At 42.2% G+C, this 18,186-nt stretch overlaps 1 protein-coding gene across 25 annotated transcripts in view; it reads left to right on the top strand.

The window, feature by feature from the left end:
• The window catches only part of FBRSL1 (fibrosin like 1), a 513,458-nt gene that overhangs the window by 237,513 nt on the left and 257,759 nt on the right, over positions 1–18,186 (top strand). For 21 of the 25 annotated variants that reach the window (XM_071763656.1, XM_071763653.1, XM_071763649.1 and 18 more), the window contains one exon: positions 484–519. The exons of the other annotated variants lie outside the window; for them this stretch is intronic. In XM_071763656.1, the coding sequence (XP_071619757.1) occupies positions 484–519 (36 nt within the window). The remainder of the gene's footprint in view (positions 1–483; positions 520–18,186) is intronic. 25 annotated transcript variants of the gene reach the window in all.

Here is an 18,186-nt window from a genome sequence, read left to right as displayed (position 1 = left end):
GCTCACAAATTCACAGAGGGAAATGGGAGATGGGATATTTGGTTACATGATTGAGAGCTGGAGTTGGTGAGGCAAAAGGTTCAGCCCTGATTCAGGAGAGCATCCTCACACACACGTGCAGTTCCTTGGAAGCTGCTGTTACATACTGAAGAGGAACAGTTCAAAATGCAAACTTTTCTGCTACAAAGATGTGTCCCATGCTGTGAGCTTTTACCTTAGTTGGGAGGTGCTGTCAAAGCCCTGCTCAAGCTTATGAAACCCTTGTCTGAAATAACCCTGGAGCCCTCACTTGGAAGTGCTCTTTGCCCGTTACTCCTGTGGCAGTGTGCAGAATGTCAGAAGATTATTCGAGGTGTTCTGGTTGTGAAGTTTTTCCCCTAAGGAGTCTACTGGGCTGGGGGAGGGAATCACAAAATGATTCTTATCTTACATTACATAGAATCTCTTGCATTACTTACTGTGGCATATTGTTTCCTCCCACAGAGTTCTGCTCAATCGCTTTCAGGAAGAGGCTACTCCGTAAGTCATTTTACAGCTAATTCTTTCACTTCTGTTGATGTTGATTGCAGAGGTTTACACTACCTATTGCATATCCACTGACATGAAAGAAATGCAGAACATAAAACAATAGGATTAGAGTCCAGGACTGTCACAGCACCTGACAGGGGACAGCTCTGACATGTGAGAACACAGTAGGAGGATGGGTGCTGCTTCAGTTTCATTTTTTACTTATAGGGAGGGCTTTTTGCACTGTGAGATAGTCACCTCCTGAGAATTAAAAGATGAGAATGGAGTGAGTTTTCAGCACAGGTGGGAAATGCTTCCCTCCTCTCCTCCCTCCCCCTTGCAGGTTTTCATTTGTGTGCTAAATACATAAAATACAAAGAATAAAAAGCAAGATTACTCCATTTTAAGCAGAACTGTGACCCATACGAGTCTGAATAAAAAAGTTTATATTCTCTTATTTGCAACCTCTGAGTTATAAAACAAGCTCCCTCATTTTCAGAGGAGGCTGTTGCTGGTGTTTTCTTACAGGAGTGCCATAGGTACCTGTGTTCTAGGGCTGGTGTTTCAGGGCCAGGACATGTCTGCACGTACATTTCTGTTCACATGTACCTTATTTGTGTGTGCAATAATTACCTTTCTTCATGTAGAGGTGTTTAATTATTTGTTGGGTAACTTTGCTGCTCAGCTGTCCAAAAAGGCAGGCACTTGAACCTTATTGTATCTATTAATAAGGAAATAGGAGAGGATGTGAGTGTCTCAGCAATGTCAATATCAAAATTGCTGGCATCACATTATATCTGACTCTCAAAACAAATATATGGTGTGGAGATATCTGTTATAATACTCTGTTTTTTCAGCCAAGAAGTTAATTATACCCTCATTGCTAATACAAAGATTGTAGATGGTGTATGGTGGTCTTGTATGCAAAAAATCTGAAGGGGAATGTCTCAGTGCAGCTAACAATTCCTGCCTGCACTTACTGACAATAATTGCTGTTTTCTTGACCTCTGCCATGACAAAGTTTTGCCTTCTAGGTGAATGGTCCCAAGCTCTGATTCTTACCAAGTAAGAGTTATAACTGCTCACTTTTCATAGACCAGAGCAAGGGTGGGTTTTCTGTACTTCAGGAAGTTGATGTGGAGACCCGGTACACCTTTTTTTTTTTTTTTCTTCTCTCCCTTGCAATACCCATGAATTATTTTCTTTCAATAATTTGTTATATTTTTAGAGTTGCATGGTGGAAGCTGTGGCTTCTACCCAGTGCTTTGCCCACAGAGAAAAAATTGCAGTGCAGAATTTGTGGTCTGATTTCATGGTGACACTGTCACATGCCATCACACATATTATCAGAAGTTCATAATAGAAGACTAAGAACATTTGAATCATAAAGCCATTACAAAATAATGTATGACTTGAAAAGTCTCACAGTTTTAATGAAATAATGTCATAAATTTTTAGACAGTAATGACATGTCTCCTAAGTATCCTCCTGTCTAAATCTTCCCAGCATCCCAGGTGAGTATCATTACTTCATTGAGGGATGAGGAATGTTTGCTCTGAGACCAGTTGAGTGCTGCTTCCCATACACATGAACAGTTGGATTCACCTAAGCTTCCAGAGGCAGATACTGTTCCTTCTATTTGTCTGTAAAATGCCATGCATGCCTGTGGCACCACATAAATAATAATGAATCATCTTCACCAATTTTATGACTGAAGGCATGGTTTGGGAATTAAACAATTTCCCGCTGGCTATAACATAGGTTACGAAATCTTAATGGAAAAAGGCCAAAGAATTCTTTTTAGTCTCAGGCTAATAAATCAGAGGACTGTTTTTCCTCCATTGCTGGCTGTTAAAAAATTTACTTTTGTGTCTCAGAGAAATTATTTTGAGAAAATTTCTAGCTCCTTCTCTGTGCATTAGTGAGGACAAGGTTCTTTTCTTTAGCCAACCCGTAACTTCTCAAGGGAGGTAAGAGCTTTCTGTGTGCCAAGGCAGTATTTTGAGATCATGAGTAGTGTGAGCTGGGGGTGCTTTTCCTTATGGGTTGTCATTTTCCCTATTAAACTGTCTTCTGCCTCACCATGTGCCAGCTGTTGAGGCTGACCATTTCCCTTAAGACTCTGATGCTGCTCTGAATTGATTTAGCATAAGGCAGAGACTGTCACTTCCAGCACTGCCAGACCTTGCTGGCCCAAACCTGCATTGGAAGCTGACTCTCCCAGGTGGCAGAGAGATGCTCAAACACCAGTTCAAGACAACTGGCCCCAAACCAGGCCTTGTCCATAGTATGTTGTAACAGTTCTCATTTCCTCATGAGAGCAGCTATATGTGAACCACTAGGTCAGTATTTTGGCTCTTTCTACATCAAATGGTTTGTTTGCCAGACATGGTGGAAGCATGATAAAAAAATAGTGCTAGTAGGAGGCACAGTGGAGACACTCTTCTTGTATTGAGTGCTCCTCCTGTTATCTGTTCATGGTTTGTGTTGTGGAAGACTGTCACTGGCAGACTGATGATATATATCATTACTTGGTGAACTTCTTGTACTGGGTTTCATAAGCAGCTGTTTAAATACCACAAACCACTTTGTGCATGTTCATTTTTAATTAACTCATTTCAAATGTGCACACTCCACCATTCACTTGCTTCAGCCATCCCTGCAGAGATGTTTGCTTTCAGAAACATGAGTAGAAAATGCACGTTTTAAGAAATTTTATGTATTAGAAATTTTAAGAAAATGTGCATTTGCAAAAGGAGGACTGAAAACCTGTCATAGGGATCTTGTATGAAAATTCCCAATCCAAGGTTCAGCTCATCCTGCTGAGAGGAGACAAGCAAGGTCTGTGAAGTCAGAGCAGGGAATGTCAAAAACCTCAGCAAACCACTTGTATATAGAGTACAGGCTCTGGAGCTATAGTTGAGAAGAAAACTAAATACAGGTATCTAAATAACTCTCCAGTGTTGGATATTCCAACAACTTCATTTGCTTCAGGCTTCCCATGGAACATTAAATGCCTAAATACGAACTGTGCTTGAAATAACCCTGAATTTTGGTGTCATTGAAGTTAACACATAACCTCTGGTTAACTTCAGCAGCACCTTGATTTAAATTGTAGCTTCAAAAATAGCATTAATGATGACTTGGCACATAGTTTCACAGCCTATCTGTAGATATTGCAAGCAAAAATTCTTATAAATGTGTTTCCCAAAATAAAGTTTTGAATGGCATTTACATTTCCTTGGATAACACGAGACATATCTGTCTGTACTGTTTCTGTAAGCTCCTTATCTCATCAGTAACATGTGTTTCATATCCTTATCTTATTAAATGTATGCTTCCTCTGTGCTGAGAAATAGAAGGCTAGTTTGTTTATGGAGGTTTAATCTTATTCCCTTTATGACTTGTTGGTTACATACATGTGATAAACTACTCTAGCCATTTGTCACGCTTCCTGCACACACAAATGAGATAAGTGATTTTAGTCAGAAAGGTCTGACTGTCCTGTGAACAGACAAAACAGATTTTTGTAACAGGATGAGAGGCCTGGCCACCTGAAAATGCACTGATTTGTTTAAAAATAAACAGTGAAATTAGTTCTGTGCTGAGGTCTTTATGTATCACTGATATATATGCACCCTTTGCACTATTTTTCAAATTTATTTGTGATATGCCAATTTGAGACCTAGTGTAGTTAGAAAGTAGTTAAAATGAACATAAAATCGGTGCATAGTTTGTTAGTAACGGCTAAAAAGTTGCAACTGTTTATAAGGTTGAGCACATCCTATAGACAAACCTGAGCTGCAGCTGAGCTCGACTCAGTTTCGTAGACAGCCCAGAAAAGGATAGAACAGGGAATATGTGGCAGCTTAACAAAAATAAACAAAACCCCTCTTCCAATAAATTCTGTAGTCTATTTTTAGAGCATCTGTGCAGCTGTTCCTCTGCTGAAATGGAAGGGGCTAAAATGTGGGAGTGAATAAAAGAATAAACTTGAAAGCACATGGGAAATGGATAGCCAGTGAACCAACCTGTCTGAGTGTACCTTGGAACAAAATACAGGAGGATGAGACGTCTTTGTTTGGTTTTATTTGTTCTTGGAAGATTTTCTTTTTAATAAAAACAGTAACACACACTTGGCAACAGCAGCAGCTGATTTTTATTCTGAGCTTCTGTAAAATATCAAAGTCTTTGCAGCCTAGTCAAATCCCTGGCAGCTCATCAAATTCTGTTGATTTTACATCTTCCTTGTTGAGCGCCGGAAACCGGTGTCTCAGATAACTCAGACTGCAGCTCATGGATAGAAAGAAGTGTGCAAAACACCAGAAGGGTTGCAGAGACACTTGGGTCATCCAGAGCCAACTCAGTGCTATCTGCAACCTCCTTTCCTTCTGCTTGGTGCCATAGCCTGAGAATGATTATCTTGTTACCCAGATGAAGCTGGAACCTGAGGTGGTACAGGCAAGCACTGGGTAGGCTTTGAGCACCCTGAGCTCTGCTGCACCATCTGCCACATCCCAGCTTGCTCCTTCCTGACTGTTTCTGTTGATTTTTGACTGTTGATTTTTGGAACTGCCTTTCCAGTTGCTAGTGGTGGTCTGTATAGCCTTCTGTACAGCCTTTCCTCCTCTGGTCACTTAACACTGCTGTATGGTGGGCTGTTGCCCAGCACAGCTGCCAATGACAATCTTACCCCGTTCAGATTTTTTTAACTTGTACCCATGAGCACATTTGCTGGTACAGCAATTGTTGAGCTGTACCTCACCTGATGTGCAGCATGTTGGTGGTACCCAGGGCAGTGAGCTCAGTGGGAAAGAGGACAGACAGGAATGGCTGCAAACTGATAGGTAATCTTCAGCCTCAGAACTGTTGACTCTTTGCAGGTTTGTGTACCCCGTAAAGCTTTTTTCATGGCTCGTTTTCGTTTTGTGCCAGCTCTGTGCAGTTCTGTGAAACCCTGAAACAGATGGTCCCTGCTAAAGGGGGCTGTTACCACGCCAGGAGTCCTTGGTGCATGCAGAGGCAGGTTCAGTGTGTCAGTGTAATGGCTACAGAAGGTTGCTGAAGATCACGCCAGCAGCATTCCCCTGATACACTCTGTGCTTCAAGGATGCTCTTGGGCTGGGGACCAAATTTTCAGACTTGGAAAAAACACCTTCAGCAGCATCTTTTCTGTACAGAGTTCAGCTCAGTACCAGTTCCTACATGCAGCATGGTCCAAGGCCCCAGGGAATGATTTTATCTCTCGCCATCTTTGAGACTGCCATGGAGAAACTGGTGTCCAGAGAAGGATGAATTCTTACATAATGATCAACAAAATTATTACTATATAGCATATAATACTTAAGACTGAGAATTCTTGACTCTGTTTCAGCTCATGGATGTGGAAGCATGCTTGGTGACAAGAAGCAAATGTGAATCATAACAAATGGGGTTTCTCCACCTGCTGATCTGTCATACACTAACGAAAAATCTCTCCTCTGTAGGTAGATAACATTTCTTACCTGGGCTGGAAAATTCATTGGATTTGATACATCTGATAATTTAGCATTTTTCCTTGCCAAAAATCAATATTGGAAACAGGGCTCTTGTTACGAATCTAAAACTACCTGAGCTGAAGCCAAAGTTAAATGATAAAAGTTAATTTAATATCTATTTCCTACAATAGTGTGCTTGTGAGCTGGCAACATAAGCAAGACTTTCTGGACAAGATTTATGAATAGAGGAGTAATAATTCCAAAATAAGTATCAATCTCATTTTGCTGTGATGCCAAGTATAAAAGAGGGACTATAATTGTCTCTTTCTTCTGGACAAGAAAAAGACTGGCAGATGGTTCCCCTTCAGGTGGAGCAACACTCATGTGTTCTTTGAAGACAGATATTCAGAAGAGAGAAAGGGACTAGAATAAAGTGATGTGGCCTGGAAGAATAATGATGGCACAAAGGATTATAAAAATAGCAAAATAATAATGTGTAATAGAAACATAAAGAATTTTTAATGAGTTCTTACTTGCAGATAGCAGGAATTTGAGAGAGACAGGAATATAATGGTGGGTATCAGTCCAAAGCATTTAACTTTTGCTGGTTTTCTTTTCACGTTTTTAGCTTCATTTTACGAGGGGCCACCCCCTGTTTGAATTCACCTGGACAAGCTGAATTCACTGAGCTTGTTCATTCTGAGCACCATGCGGGGTAGAGCCAGATTTGCTGTAAGCCAGCCAAGAAGCTGGCCTCTTGACACTGGAGGCTGACCCATGAGCTCAGATGCTGTTGAGTAATTAGTGCATATATTATTCCAGATCCGTGGGAGCTCTTGAGTGTTTTTGAAATGTCCCATGAAAAGCCTAAGCAGAAGTACAAACATAAATAAACTGCATACTTCAGCTTTACAAATACTGAAGCCCGTGAACTTCCTTGCAACACATTTTCCTTTAGAAGTTCCCTTTTCTGAAAGTCTGTTTCTTTTTAGATGACCTCTGCTTTTAATTAGGATGAAAAGTCCCATAAATTTGCACTCATCTCTGCAGCTATAAGTAAGCACAAAGAGCCTTCTCTGGCAGAATTTCAGTCTGCCTGAACCAGTGGCCTTGGCAAGAGGGGCTGCTTGGGAAGCTCCCTGTGCAGCCCCTTTGTCCCTGTGGCTGGAGCAGGATGGGATGATGCTGATTTCCATAAACCCCCCCAGCTGCAGGGGAAGTGCAGCCAGCTGACACTGTGAGCCCTTCTGAGCCCCTTGAGGGATGGGGTTTATGACTTCTGTGAGATTTTTACCCATGTTTTTAATCTCCCCTGCCGTTGCTATCAGCTTGGGGTGGTGGGGGGGGGAGGGAACAGCTCTCTAATCTAACTAGAAAGATGCTATTGTAGTAGAGACTCATCTCTTGAAATTCCCAGTGCTCCTTGGCTTTTGGGATAGGATAACCTTGCTGTCACTGGCACCTTGCACACTAAAATGGAGAGTTGTCCTAAATCCATCTTAAATTCACCAGCCTGGAAAGGATTACATCCTGCTGAAGAGGAAAGGCAAAGGATTTTGAGAATATCTGGCCTTTATTTCTGGACCTTTTTGATAAAGAGTGTCCTGAGGCAGTTGTGTCATGTATATGCTGTAGCTTTCTTTGTGTAATAGGGCAAGGTAATTTCTTGTTTGTTTCAGCTGTTTTCACACTGTTATTTGCTCTCGTGGATTTCCTTACATTCCATTGCCTTATTTTAACCTTTTTTCCCTTTACCAAAACCAACAAAAAATTATTAAACCAGGCAGTTGATTAGAATCAGGGCTACTTACCTGATGAGCAGAGTGAACGGGGGTTAAGTGTGGGGCCTCTTGGGGGATTTGCTTTTAATTTTTCTTTAATTCTGTAGTCTTGTGCAGTGAGAATTGACAGTACTAAGGTTTATAACTAGAGAAGAGGGTAAAAAAAGCCCATTTCTGAGGGCTGCTGGAGTGCACGGGTGTTTATGGTGCTGTGGTGTGGTGTGGTAGGTTTCTCAGAGGAAATTCACACTGGGGAGTAACAGGGGTTCACGCCCTCTTGTTTTCTCTCATACCTGAATATACCTGCCCCCAAAACCACAGAGTGCAAGGGGAGCAGCAGAGGAAAGAACAGCACTGCTAACAGAGTGGCAGTGTAGAAATAAAAGATGAACAACGTGTTTTGTTGGCCTTAATATCAGGTGAACAAGAGAGAACAAGAAAAAGGGATCAAGTGCATCAGTTTGGGAGGTGAGGGGGTTATTGGCCTTAGAGAACAGTCCATCATCTAAAACATTATAAGACTCAAAGTATTTAATTATGCAGCTCACTGGAATATCCAATTGTACTTCTGCTTAGGGACTGCTTGCTTATCAGTCCCAAAATGGTTTTTCCTGTGTTAAACTGCATTGAGATAAACTATCCTACAGAGAGTAAGTTATTTGAGTTGGTGATAAAGGTAGTCACTGCATATCCTGAGTGTAAGGGAGGTTTCCTGTAGCTTGGTGGTCTTTACTTGTTTCATCACTTGTATTTTTTTCCTTATCTTTTTTTTGTTGTTGTTGTTTTAAACCGAGATACATTATTAGAAGGAGATCTTCAATTTCTCCCCTGTCCTATCAGCAGACAAAGATGCAACTTTAACAAAACAATGGATTGAATTGTAAGTCAGATCTCATACAAAAAAAAAAAAAAAAGATTTTGGTAACATGCTGAAGGTGTGGTGGCTCTGCTGTGAAAAACTGCCAGTGGGGGGAAATCTGCTGCAGGCTGAGGTTTCTCTCTTTCTCCCTTCATCGTTTAAGCTGGCTGCTAAAATGTAAATATGCTGGGCCATGTGGTTGCATCTGCAGTGGGAAGGCAGCACTCCTCTGTGCCCTGGGGGTGAGAGAAGAGAGGAGTGGTTCTGGGCTTGCTTGTCTAAGATGGTTCTGGGAGGAGTCCAGGGTTCCTGGGCTGCCTTCTAGGAATGGTTAAACTCCTGCTGCAAGAGTAAGATGGTTGGTGAAGAGATTGCATCTCTCATCTTTAGCACTTGATTTGCTGCAGAGAAGCATTCAGATGGAAACCCTGGTCAGCCATGTGAAATGTTTCTGCCACAGGGTCAGTGTTTTCACTTCCCACTGCTTTAGTGTTTCAGTATTGTGGTGGTCAGCTTCAGTTCTTGTGCTCAGCTCCAGTCACTGTGACTTGCTGGGAATATTTTAGAAAGGTGCCTTTTCTTCCTTAATAGCAAATAAGTAAATGAGACTGTAAGATCCTCCTTACCCAACCCAAAAGGACCAACTGCAATCCTAGAAAGCCAGGGATGCAGAACAAGGGCAAAAGTGTAAATGAATCCATTCTGTGTAATGTGTGTGCATCAGATATGTATCAGACAGGGGTGGAAGACTTTTGCAATACCATTTGGCAGCTGGTAGAACCAAGTACTCCGTGCTTTTTCCTCAATTCTTTGTTTCATTAAATGGCTTTAGGGAGGCGGTTTCCAAAATTCAGGTATTGCCTTACCCCAAAGTTGGGCATTTTAAGTCTTTTTTTTTAAATCCGTTGATCAATGAGACTAATTTAATGGAGAGCTTTTTAACTTTCAGTTCAGGTTACACAGCATTTCAGCTTAGTTTTTCAAGTGCTTGTTGATGTTCTCTCATTTTTCAGCTCATCACAGGTTAGGAGCTCAAAGGAGGTTGAGTAAAACAACTCTTCATCACTGAGCTCTGCTTTGGTTTTGTGGGAATTGTCTGGTTCTGTCATACCTTCAGATTCTTTATTTCTTATAAAGTTTTGTTTACTCACCTGCTCTTGGAACAGATAGAACCAGCAAAGCTGCTTTTTAATTAGCCCTGTGGTCCATGCTGTGAGCATGTGTTAGTGTCTTAGCTGTACAATGTACTTACTACCAATGAAAGGGAGCAGTCTGCCATAGTCTTGGAACCTTGAGGTCAGTTTTGAGCTCAAAATTGCTTTTGATTATGGCATTAGTATGTCTCAAAAATAATGAAAAAATCTAGTAAGTGCTAGTGGTCCTTAAATGGTGCTGCTGAGTTACACACCTGAGTGCTATCACATCTAGATTTTAGTAGAAATAACTGTTTTATTTATTAATATTTTTTTGATGCATTATTGTGCTATTGGTGGTGAATATTCAGAGTTTTGTAATCAGAATGATGGAAAATTGGCATACAGTTACATCATTGTGGACATGTCTGCAGTGGTTTCCCCAGGAATGTAGCCTGATTCATACCTTTGCTGTCTGCATTTCATCTCTGTGCTAGATGATGGATAAGACTTAGTGTATCTTAACACTTACAGCCTAGATCTGTAGTATCCTCAGGAATTTTCTTGTCTGATTAATTCACCAGATGTGTTCTCCAGAAAACCTCAAGACACTGGTAGTCTTTGAGAAACATGTTAGGACTGTGTAAATGCTAGGTGTTTGCAAACTTCAGTCCAGTATTTCAGGCTGGTACTTTGCTATTTGTAAGCAAAAGGAAGTTTTGGGTTTGATTCTGAAGCTGTTGTGTGTGGTTCTCAACTTTTCTGGACATGGTCATACAAGATGTTGGTGTGGTTCATGCTACCCTTGGAACCATCTAATCCAAGCAGAAGAATTTTTGGACATATTGTAGTAATTAGAGTGATGTAGGTGAAGAATGGTTTGGTCTTCATGGTTTGTGCTTTTAACTCTTGCAGCTTCATACTCAGACCAGCTGGTAATTACCAAAGGAAAGAATTGTTAGATTGAGATGGGTAAAACCCATACCTGTTTTTAGTAGATTAATAAAACTGCCATCAACTTGCAGTGGTTGACTGCTTTATTTTGCCTTGTGGCACTTGCTAGAGCTGAGAAGTGAAAACATAACTGCTGTCTGTGGGGTTTCACCCTACCTTCAGTTGCAGACTATAGTGTAATATTACTTTTCTTCAGAATTATTCTTGGTAACCTAATTTCCATGTATCATCATATCTTTGTGAGAGCTATTAGAACTCCCAAAGTGATGTCCTGTTCTTTTCTGTATAAGCATTCTTTGCAGAAAAATATAAGCAGGTGTTAACACAAATATGATTGTAAAGCTTGTGATCAAATTTAGATCAAAACTCCTCTTCCATTCCCCAGGACACGTTTTCCCCACTGTACTCACACTGCTCTTCCAAAGCTGCTTAGTAACATCTAGGCCAAGTAGCACACTGGTTTGAGACAAAAAGAGCTCAAAGAATGAAGATTAGGGTATCACAGTGAAGATACCCAAGGCCACTAAACACTGTAACTGGCAGGCATGGAGTTGAAATGTGTGAAGGTTAGATAGATATTAGGAAAAAATTCTTTACAGAGAGGGTGATCAGACATTGGAATGGGCTGCCCAGGGAGGTGGTGGATCCTTCGTCCCTGGATGTTTTTAAAAAGAGACTGAATGTGGCACTGATCTGGTAACCACAGTGGCAGTGGATTAAGGGCTGGACTTGATGATCTCAGAGGTCCTTTCCAACCTGGGTGATTCTGTGAAGCGTGGTCACAGGATTCTTCTGTGTCTTCCCCTCCCCTAAGAACTTACTGGTGTCTGGAGAGCCCTAATTCAGTTCATTCTGGAGAGCTGGGTAAGAAAGCAGGAGAGAGTAATAAATGGTCCCTTGAAAACAAGTGTCAGTAATACATGCCACAGGACAACCTAGACAGCCTGTTTAACTGCAGGCAGTTTCCTGCTGAAGATTAATTTCTAAAAGATTGTGAGAGCACTCGAACAGGAAACTGCAACTTCACCAAACAGTTTTGGTATCAGTGTGTTATCTGTGGTCATTCCCCTCTACAGCTTGTGGCTAGCTTCTGGTTAGCAGAGAAAGACACTTTGAGCTGAGCTGGCATCAGTTCCCACCTACTTAATCAGTTAAGTTGTGAGCTGTGTGGTTAGCTCGAATCCCCTGGTTGTCTTGTGGATTGCCAGTGACAGGAAGGTGGAGATGCATTGAGTGGTTCAGACAGGAATAGCTTGGTTATCTGATGGTCACCCCAGAGACTGATAAAATTATCTGAGCTCTTTTCTGAGAAGACATCAAAAAAGCAGAAACTGTTGTCTCTAACCACCTGAAGAGTTTACAACGTCAAGGGAAATTTTGCTTATCTTAAAAGCCTCAAAACTGTTAACCTCTCTTCAGCACTGTGCTGCCTCAGCCTCCTGGTGCACAGAACAGAGCTAACAGACCATCGCGTGCAGAGCTCTGAAATGTTATTTGAGTACATAGGAGAGTTCAGCTCTTCCAAGATTACTTTGGCACTGCAAATTCAGAGGTGAACAACTTGAAACATAGGAGAGGAGCCAGTCTTTTCCAAGGGAGCGTGCTCCATATTTTTAGAAAACTCTTTGAGACTGTCACATTGTCAGGAGTTTGGGCACACAAAGTGATGAATCACTTTTCAAAGCATAACCTGCTCGATGCACCTGCACTAATATGAAGCTGAAATGGTGGTGGCTGTGACATGGGTTTGCAGAAGTTAAAACAGATCATATCCTTGGGACCACTTAGGGTACTTGGTTTCTCTTTCTCATATAATTGCTGAGCAAGCCTCAGGATTAAGATGGACAAACTTCAGAGAGAGACCCTGAGCAAATGAGGTTTCAAATTAATACTTTCCAAGAGGCCTTGGGCAGTTGCTCTGAGCCTCCGTGCCTGAGTTTCTCTAACATTAAACTACGGTAGTGGCACTTGTCTCCATTGAACATTAAGGTGTACAGATGGAGAGTGTTTTACTGAGTACTTACAAAAATGGGTAAGGTCATTCTGAAGGGAAGTTCCACCTCATTTTTGTGTCTTGTGCCTTGAGTATAAGGAGCTCTGTGCCCCTTGTCCCTGTCCCTTCCTGACCATCTCTCTCCTTCAGCCAAGCCCCTCAGCTTCTGTCCTGCAGCTTGCAGTTCAGCTTCTCCTGCTTTTCAGGTTCCCATCCTGACAGTGTCTGGCATCCTGCAGATGCTGCTGGGCAACCATGGGGAAGAGAGTGCATCCCACTAAAGCAAGGGGCTGGGATGTCTTGGACCCAAGGAGGAGAGGCTCCCATGGCTGGTCCATAGCACCACATCCATCAAGGCCATGATGCTAACACTGGGGGCTGTAGCCCCTTCCTCACTGCCAGCCTTGGAATAAAAGCAAAGGTGGTCTCAGCAGCACCCTCTTCCAGCTTCCTCACCCTCTACCTGCACATCATCAAAGCTTCCTACTGAATTCACACAAGCTGGTGTGTGATTTCTGGCTGTAACAATCACCATGATGAAATCCTGCTTGTCTGGTGGGTTTGTTCAGCTTTTGAAATAAAGCCTGTGTGTTTGTAAGGGCATGTGTCTGTGCAGGAGGCATGTTAAGATGCTTTTGTCTGCTTACCTTGCTTGGCTCAGCCTCTGTCAATGACAACCATAACAATCTGTGCATTTTTGACTCAAAGCTATTTCCTTTCCCTTGCAGATTATGTCTGGTATGCATAATGTGTTAATTTAACAAAGCAGTTCTTTCGATACAGCTTTAATTTTTTAACAACAGCTCAGAGGCAATGATGTACAGATTATATAGTGTCAGTTTGCCAATTAAAGTTTTACAGGAAAATACTCTGGTTTTGCTTTAAGCCTGTGTTGTATTTTTCCTTCTGGCACTTGTGCAAATGGAAACTGTGCAAAGCATCCATTTGAAAACTTGAAATATTTATTGAGGCTGCACTGAATACTGAAGCAGGAATCTTCCTGTAGGCTTGTTGATGTCTGTCATAGGCATATATTTTGTAATTAAATGTCTGGAAGCTTGTGTGTATGCAGTTGGTTTCTTGTGGGGTTATTTGTTTGGTTGGTTTTTTTGCAGGTTTTTTTGTTGTTACACTGTTTTTTCCTGAGAAATGGATTTAACACATCCCTTTTAAGAGTTCCTGTGAAATCTTATCCAAGCCAAGACCACATCTTTGATGTACAGCAGTGAAACTCCTACTAATTGTTGTGCAGAACACTGAGGAGGTGGCTAAACTTCTGCCCTTCCTAGAATGGAGTTTCTATTCCCAACCAATCTCTTTGATTAGTTCTACTGCTAAATAATTGTGACTTTAATATCTACGTCGTTTTCTCAAGCTTGGCTGCATTATTTTTGAGCAGCTTTTTAGGACTTCTGTAATTTCTTTAAAACATACTGTGCCCTTATATTTTTTCATTTCAGAAAAAATCAGTGGTATTTATTTCTAACATCCAACATTCTTCAAATATTTTTCTTAACAAGTAAAACTTTTTCAGGCATGCTAGAATCAGCTTCATTATATGATCCTATTTATGGACCCCATTTTAGAGCATTGGAAGAGAGGGAAATTTAGGGGCTGTTTCCACAAACTGCATCTGGTGCCATATGAGAAGGTAGGGTAAGAATTGGTTAATATTTCAAGGAAATTACAATAGTTTCTTAGGAAAGAAACGTGTTTCTTCTCAGTGTTTCCTCTTAAATTATCTGTTATTGCCTCCATCAGGCCCTAGAACAGAGACTGAGGATATAAGCAGGAGGGCAGAAGACCTGGGGAGCTGGGCTAGGTGTGGAGGATGAGGGACACAATGTAGAAACTTCAGTAGACACTAAACAAGACTGGTAGATGGATGGGAAAAATAGTCATTTACATGGGAAATAAAAGCCAAGGTATTCATTATCAAAACCAAAAGAGTTTGATTGGGCAGCAGTGTTTTATTTCAGTGACTTTATTTGTATAATGTTCAATGTAAAGTTAATCGTTTCCTCTGAAGGCTGTTGGCACACACTGACAATTAGTGTCTGCATCTCTGATGGGCTTCACTGTGCTTGATGCAGAGAGCAAAACTATTGGGGGCAGCACAGCCTGTCAGGCTTCACTTCATCTGTAAGCTCAGTAGGTTTTGAAGCATCTTGGGAAAAGGGAGGAAGAGCCAACCAGCCCAGGGATTTTGGAAAGTGTTTCTGTTGAGTTCCACGGTTGAGCGATGGCCACTGAGCTGTTGGGTTGGCAGGACTGATGTGATAAGTTGCCTTTTGGAAATGAGTGCTGAAATTCAAATAGTCTTTCAAATATAAAGGACACCAGATCCTTAGCAGCTTCTGGTACTACTGCAGCACTGACTGGGAAAAAATACTGGAAGTTGTTTTGGGCAATGTAGTTTAAATGAAGTATACGTGCTCATACATGCATGAAGAGCAATGCAAATGAACTTTAGATTAATCTGGTGTTTAGGAAGAGGGGTTTGGCATATTTTTCACTAAAGTGTCTGCATGCCACCCATCTTGTTGACACAGTGTGCATCACAGACTTGCATTTAAAAGTTGCTGCTCAGGTGGTTGGGTCAGCAATCAAAACAGGCTCGTTGGGAAGATCAAAGAGGAGGGCAGGTTCTCAAAAGAGAAAGAGAAATTAGAAAGGCTGGTTGCAGTTTCACATTAATTTTCTTCTCTGCTATACTGAACAGCCAGGCAAAGCGAGCAGATGATTGCATGAAAGGGTTGAGTGATGCTGAAATGTGCAGAAACAAAGCTGCTGCAGGGGCTACCTGCCAGCTCTTGGGTGCAGGCAGGGCCAGGGGGAGGATCATAATCTATGAGGTGTGCAAATAGTTCAATGTCTGAACAGCACATTTGGCACCTGCCGGTTTTATCTGGAGTTTGTTGTGGGTGAGGAAGGGGGCTTTGGAAGTTTTTTTGCTTTGTTTTCCTTGAGGAATGGAGTGGTAAAGTAAGGTCTTCAAAAGGATTGGGTTCTGCTACACCTCACCGAAGTTTTACACCTCATCCGATCAAAACCTTATCTTGGATCTGTCTTGGCCTTGGGCAAACATCCTTGTGCTATTCTGTTCAGGTAGCTCTTTACATCGATGGTCTTGGACAATGAGTGGGAGAACAGTAGGATTTTTTTTCATCTCTGTCAATGAAAGCAGTGGGAAGTTGCATGGATCCCAAGGAAGCCCATCATAGAGAGGGAGTGGGCCTCTGCTAAGCAGGACCACAGCATGGTGGCTTTACCAAGAGTGATGTTTTTCACTCACTAGTGCCTTCTCAAGTTGATTGATTTTGTCAGAATTTGCTTTAAAATAAATGAATTCTTATCAGTAGTTGTGAAACCTAAGGCAAACATGTCATAGAAAATAAGCTTTTGGTGGCTTGATCAAGATATCTTGAATTGGGGTTTTCAGGCATTTAAATGTGTTCAGTTGCTGTAAAGCTGCAAGTGCAGGTGGGGTGGATGTGTAATTAGGGTTGCATTGTGAGGATCCAGATTCAGAACAGAGCCTTGCTGTTGGCATTTTCTGATTGCAGACTAATGGTAATGTGCTTTTAATATTTTTCAGGTTTCAGTTTGGTCAAAGCCTGTTGCCCTTTTCCTCTCACCTCCTTTGTGTTGGTAGGTTTCTCTCATACCTCACTTAGAGTCTTGCTGGCGGTTTTCAACCTCTTGCAATTTGCAAACATTCTTAAGAGAAATGTCACTAAGGGTGTAGAGCTCCATATTTTAAATTTAAGGCTGTCTTGACCACAGGCTTGCTTTTCTTAGCTACCTTTTCACAGCTCATTTGAGAAACACTGAGCAAAACTGGAGGTTGATGTCCCAGGGCTAAAAACCAGTGGCTTGATGTGGTGGGGCTCTGTTTCTGGCTCCTGCCTCTGAGCACAGCTGTAGCATGAAGACAGACTGTGCAAACCTAGTGTTACAGAAATTTTATTTGATAAAAGTGTACCTTCGGCATTGGTGTCTGTTCTAGTGAGCTTTCTTCCTTCTGACTGGAGTTGGGGGTTGCATTTGTTTGGATATCGTGGTGGTCTCTGACACCTATTTAATTTTGTTGGAGTGATGTTTCTGTGACACCATGGTGTTTGGGGAGTTGTAAATGGTCCCGTTACTCAAGTAGATTATATAATTTGGTTGGAAAAACTGCCTTCCAGTGAAACTCAGCCTGAAAGTTAACATGTTTGTTAACCACTGAAGTGGCCTACAGTAGTAAGGCTTGAGGATTATTTTACAGTATGTACTTTTCTGGTTGCTTGTGCAAATGTAATTAAAAAGTTGCTTTTATAGTAATCTTTAAAGATTAAAGCCTTGGATGCTTATAATTTTGTCATCCTGAATGTTAACCAACAAAGGAAGCCTGGGTTTGTGTTCAAAGCCAGGAGGAGGAGACAGAAGGTCTGTGTTGTATTCCCAGGGCTCCTATAATCTCACTCTGTGATCTCAGGCGAGCTGTTTGCTGTGCCTCAGTTAACTCCTGTGGGGCGGGGAGACCTTCAGGGTGCCCTGGCAGGCCCAGTTGGGTCAGGGCTTTAATGGTCTGTGGGATCTACTGGTGGGAAAACTCAATAGTGTTTAGAGTGTGGCAAGCCATGGGTTTAAGAAGTTACCCCAGAAGTTTAAAACGCCATTTCTTCACTTCTCTCCGGGGCTGCCATCTCTTGTGAACGTCTCCGTCTTCAGTATTATTTTTCCCCGTTATATTTTTATATTTTGCACACAGGGGCTGGAGGAGATGAGGAATTTGGGAACAAGCACAGGTGATCGGTTTATCCTTGAATCCCACCTGTTCCTCTCGGGCATCCCAGTGTGTAAGGTTACCTCTCCCCAGCACGTCGCGTTACAGATGGCCCCTTATTAACTCTGAATTTCCCCCGGTTTCTTTGCTTTTCCAGACTGGAGTTAAGGCGGCTTGATGTTACTTCAGAGCCGTCCTTTTGATGGCTGGAAACGCTAATAGCCTGTGTCATCTGCCCTTTAGATGGAAGGGTTATGCCTCGTCCTTTATTCCTCAGCTCTCCCTACAAAACCCATCCCACAATGCACCCGAGCCGCTCGCAGGTGTTCCCGGGGATCTGCCCTCTCACATGCACTGCAAATTAGTAACAGAAGCTAATGGCCCAGCGTGCGGCCATCAAAGGGCTGACAATTCCAGCCTTTCCAAAGGGCCCTTTATGTCAAAGCCCCCCACGAGACCTGTCCGGCTGAAAAGACTATTTGTCTGTCCCTGTGTGCGGGCCTGCCGCAGCACCGCGCCCGGCTGCTGGCCTCACGCTGCGCCCCTGACTGTTGCTGCTAGCAACAGATAAAAATCACTGTTAACCACAGCGGGGCCCACAGCACATCAATCATCTGGCCCAGATAAAGGCCTCGGGCCTTTGGCCCTATCCTTCGGTTGTTTCTAAATAATTTCCAGTGGCTGAGCATGCTATGGTGTAGGCTGGGTAAT

Source organism: Heliangelus exortis, chromosome 19, assembly GCF_036169615.1.
Source record: "Heliangelus exortis chromosome 19, bHelExo1.hap1, whole genome shotgun sequence".
Taxonomy (NCBI): Eukaryota; Metazoa; Chordata; class Aves; order Apodiformes; family Trochilidae; genus Heliangelus; species Heliangelus exortis.
Note: the sequence above shows the minus strand (reverse complement) of the source record. Positions and strands in the feature narration are given on the sequence as shown.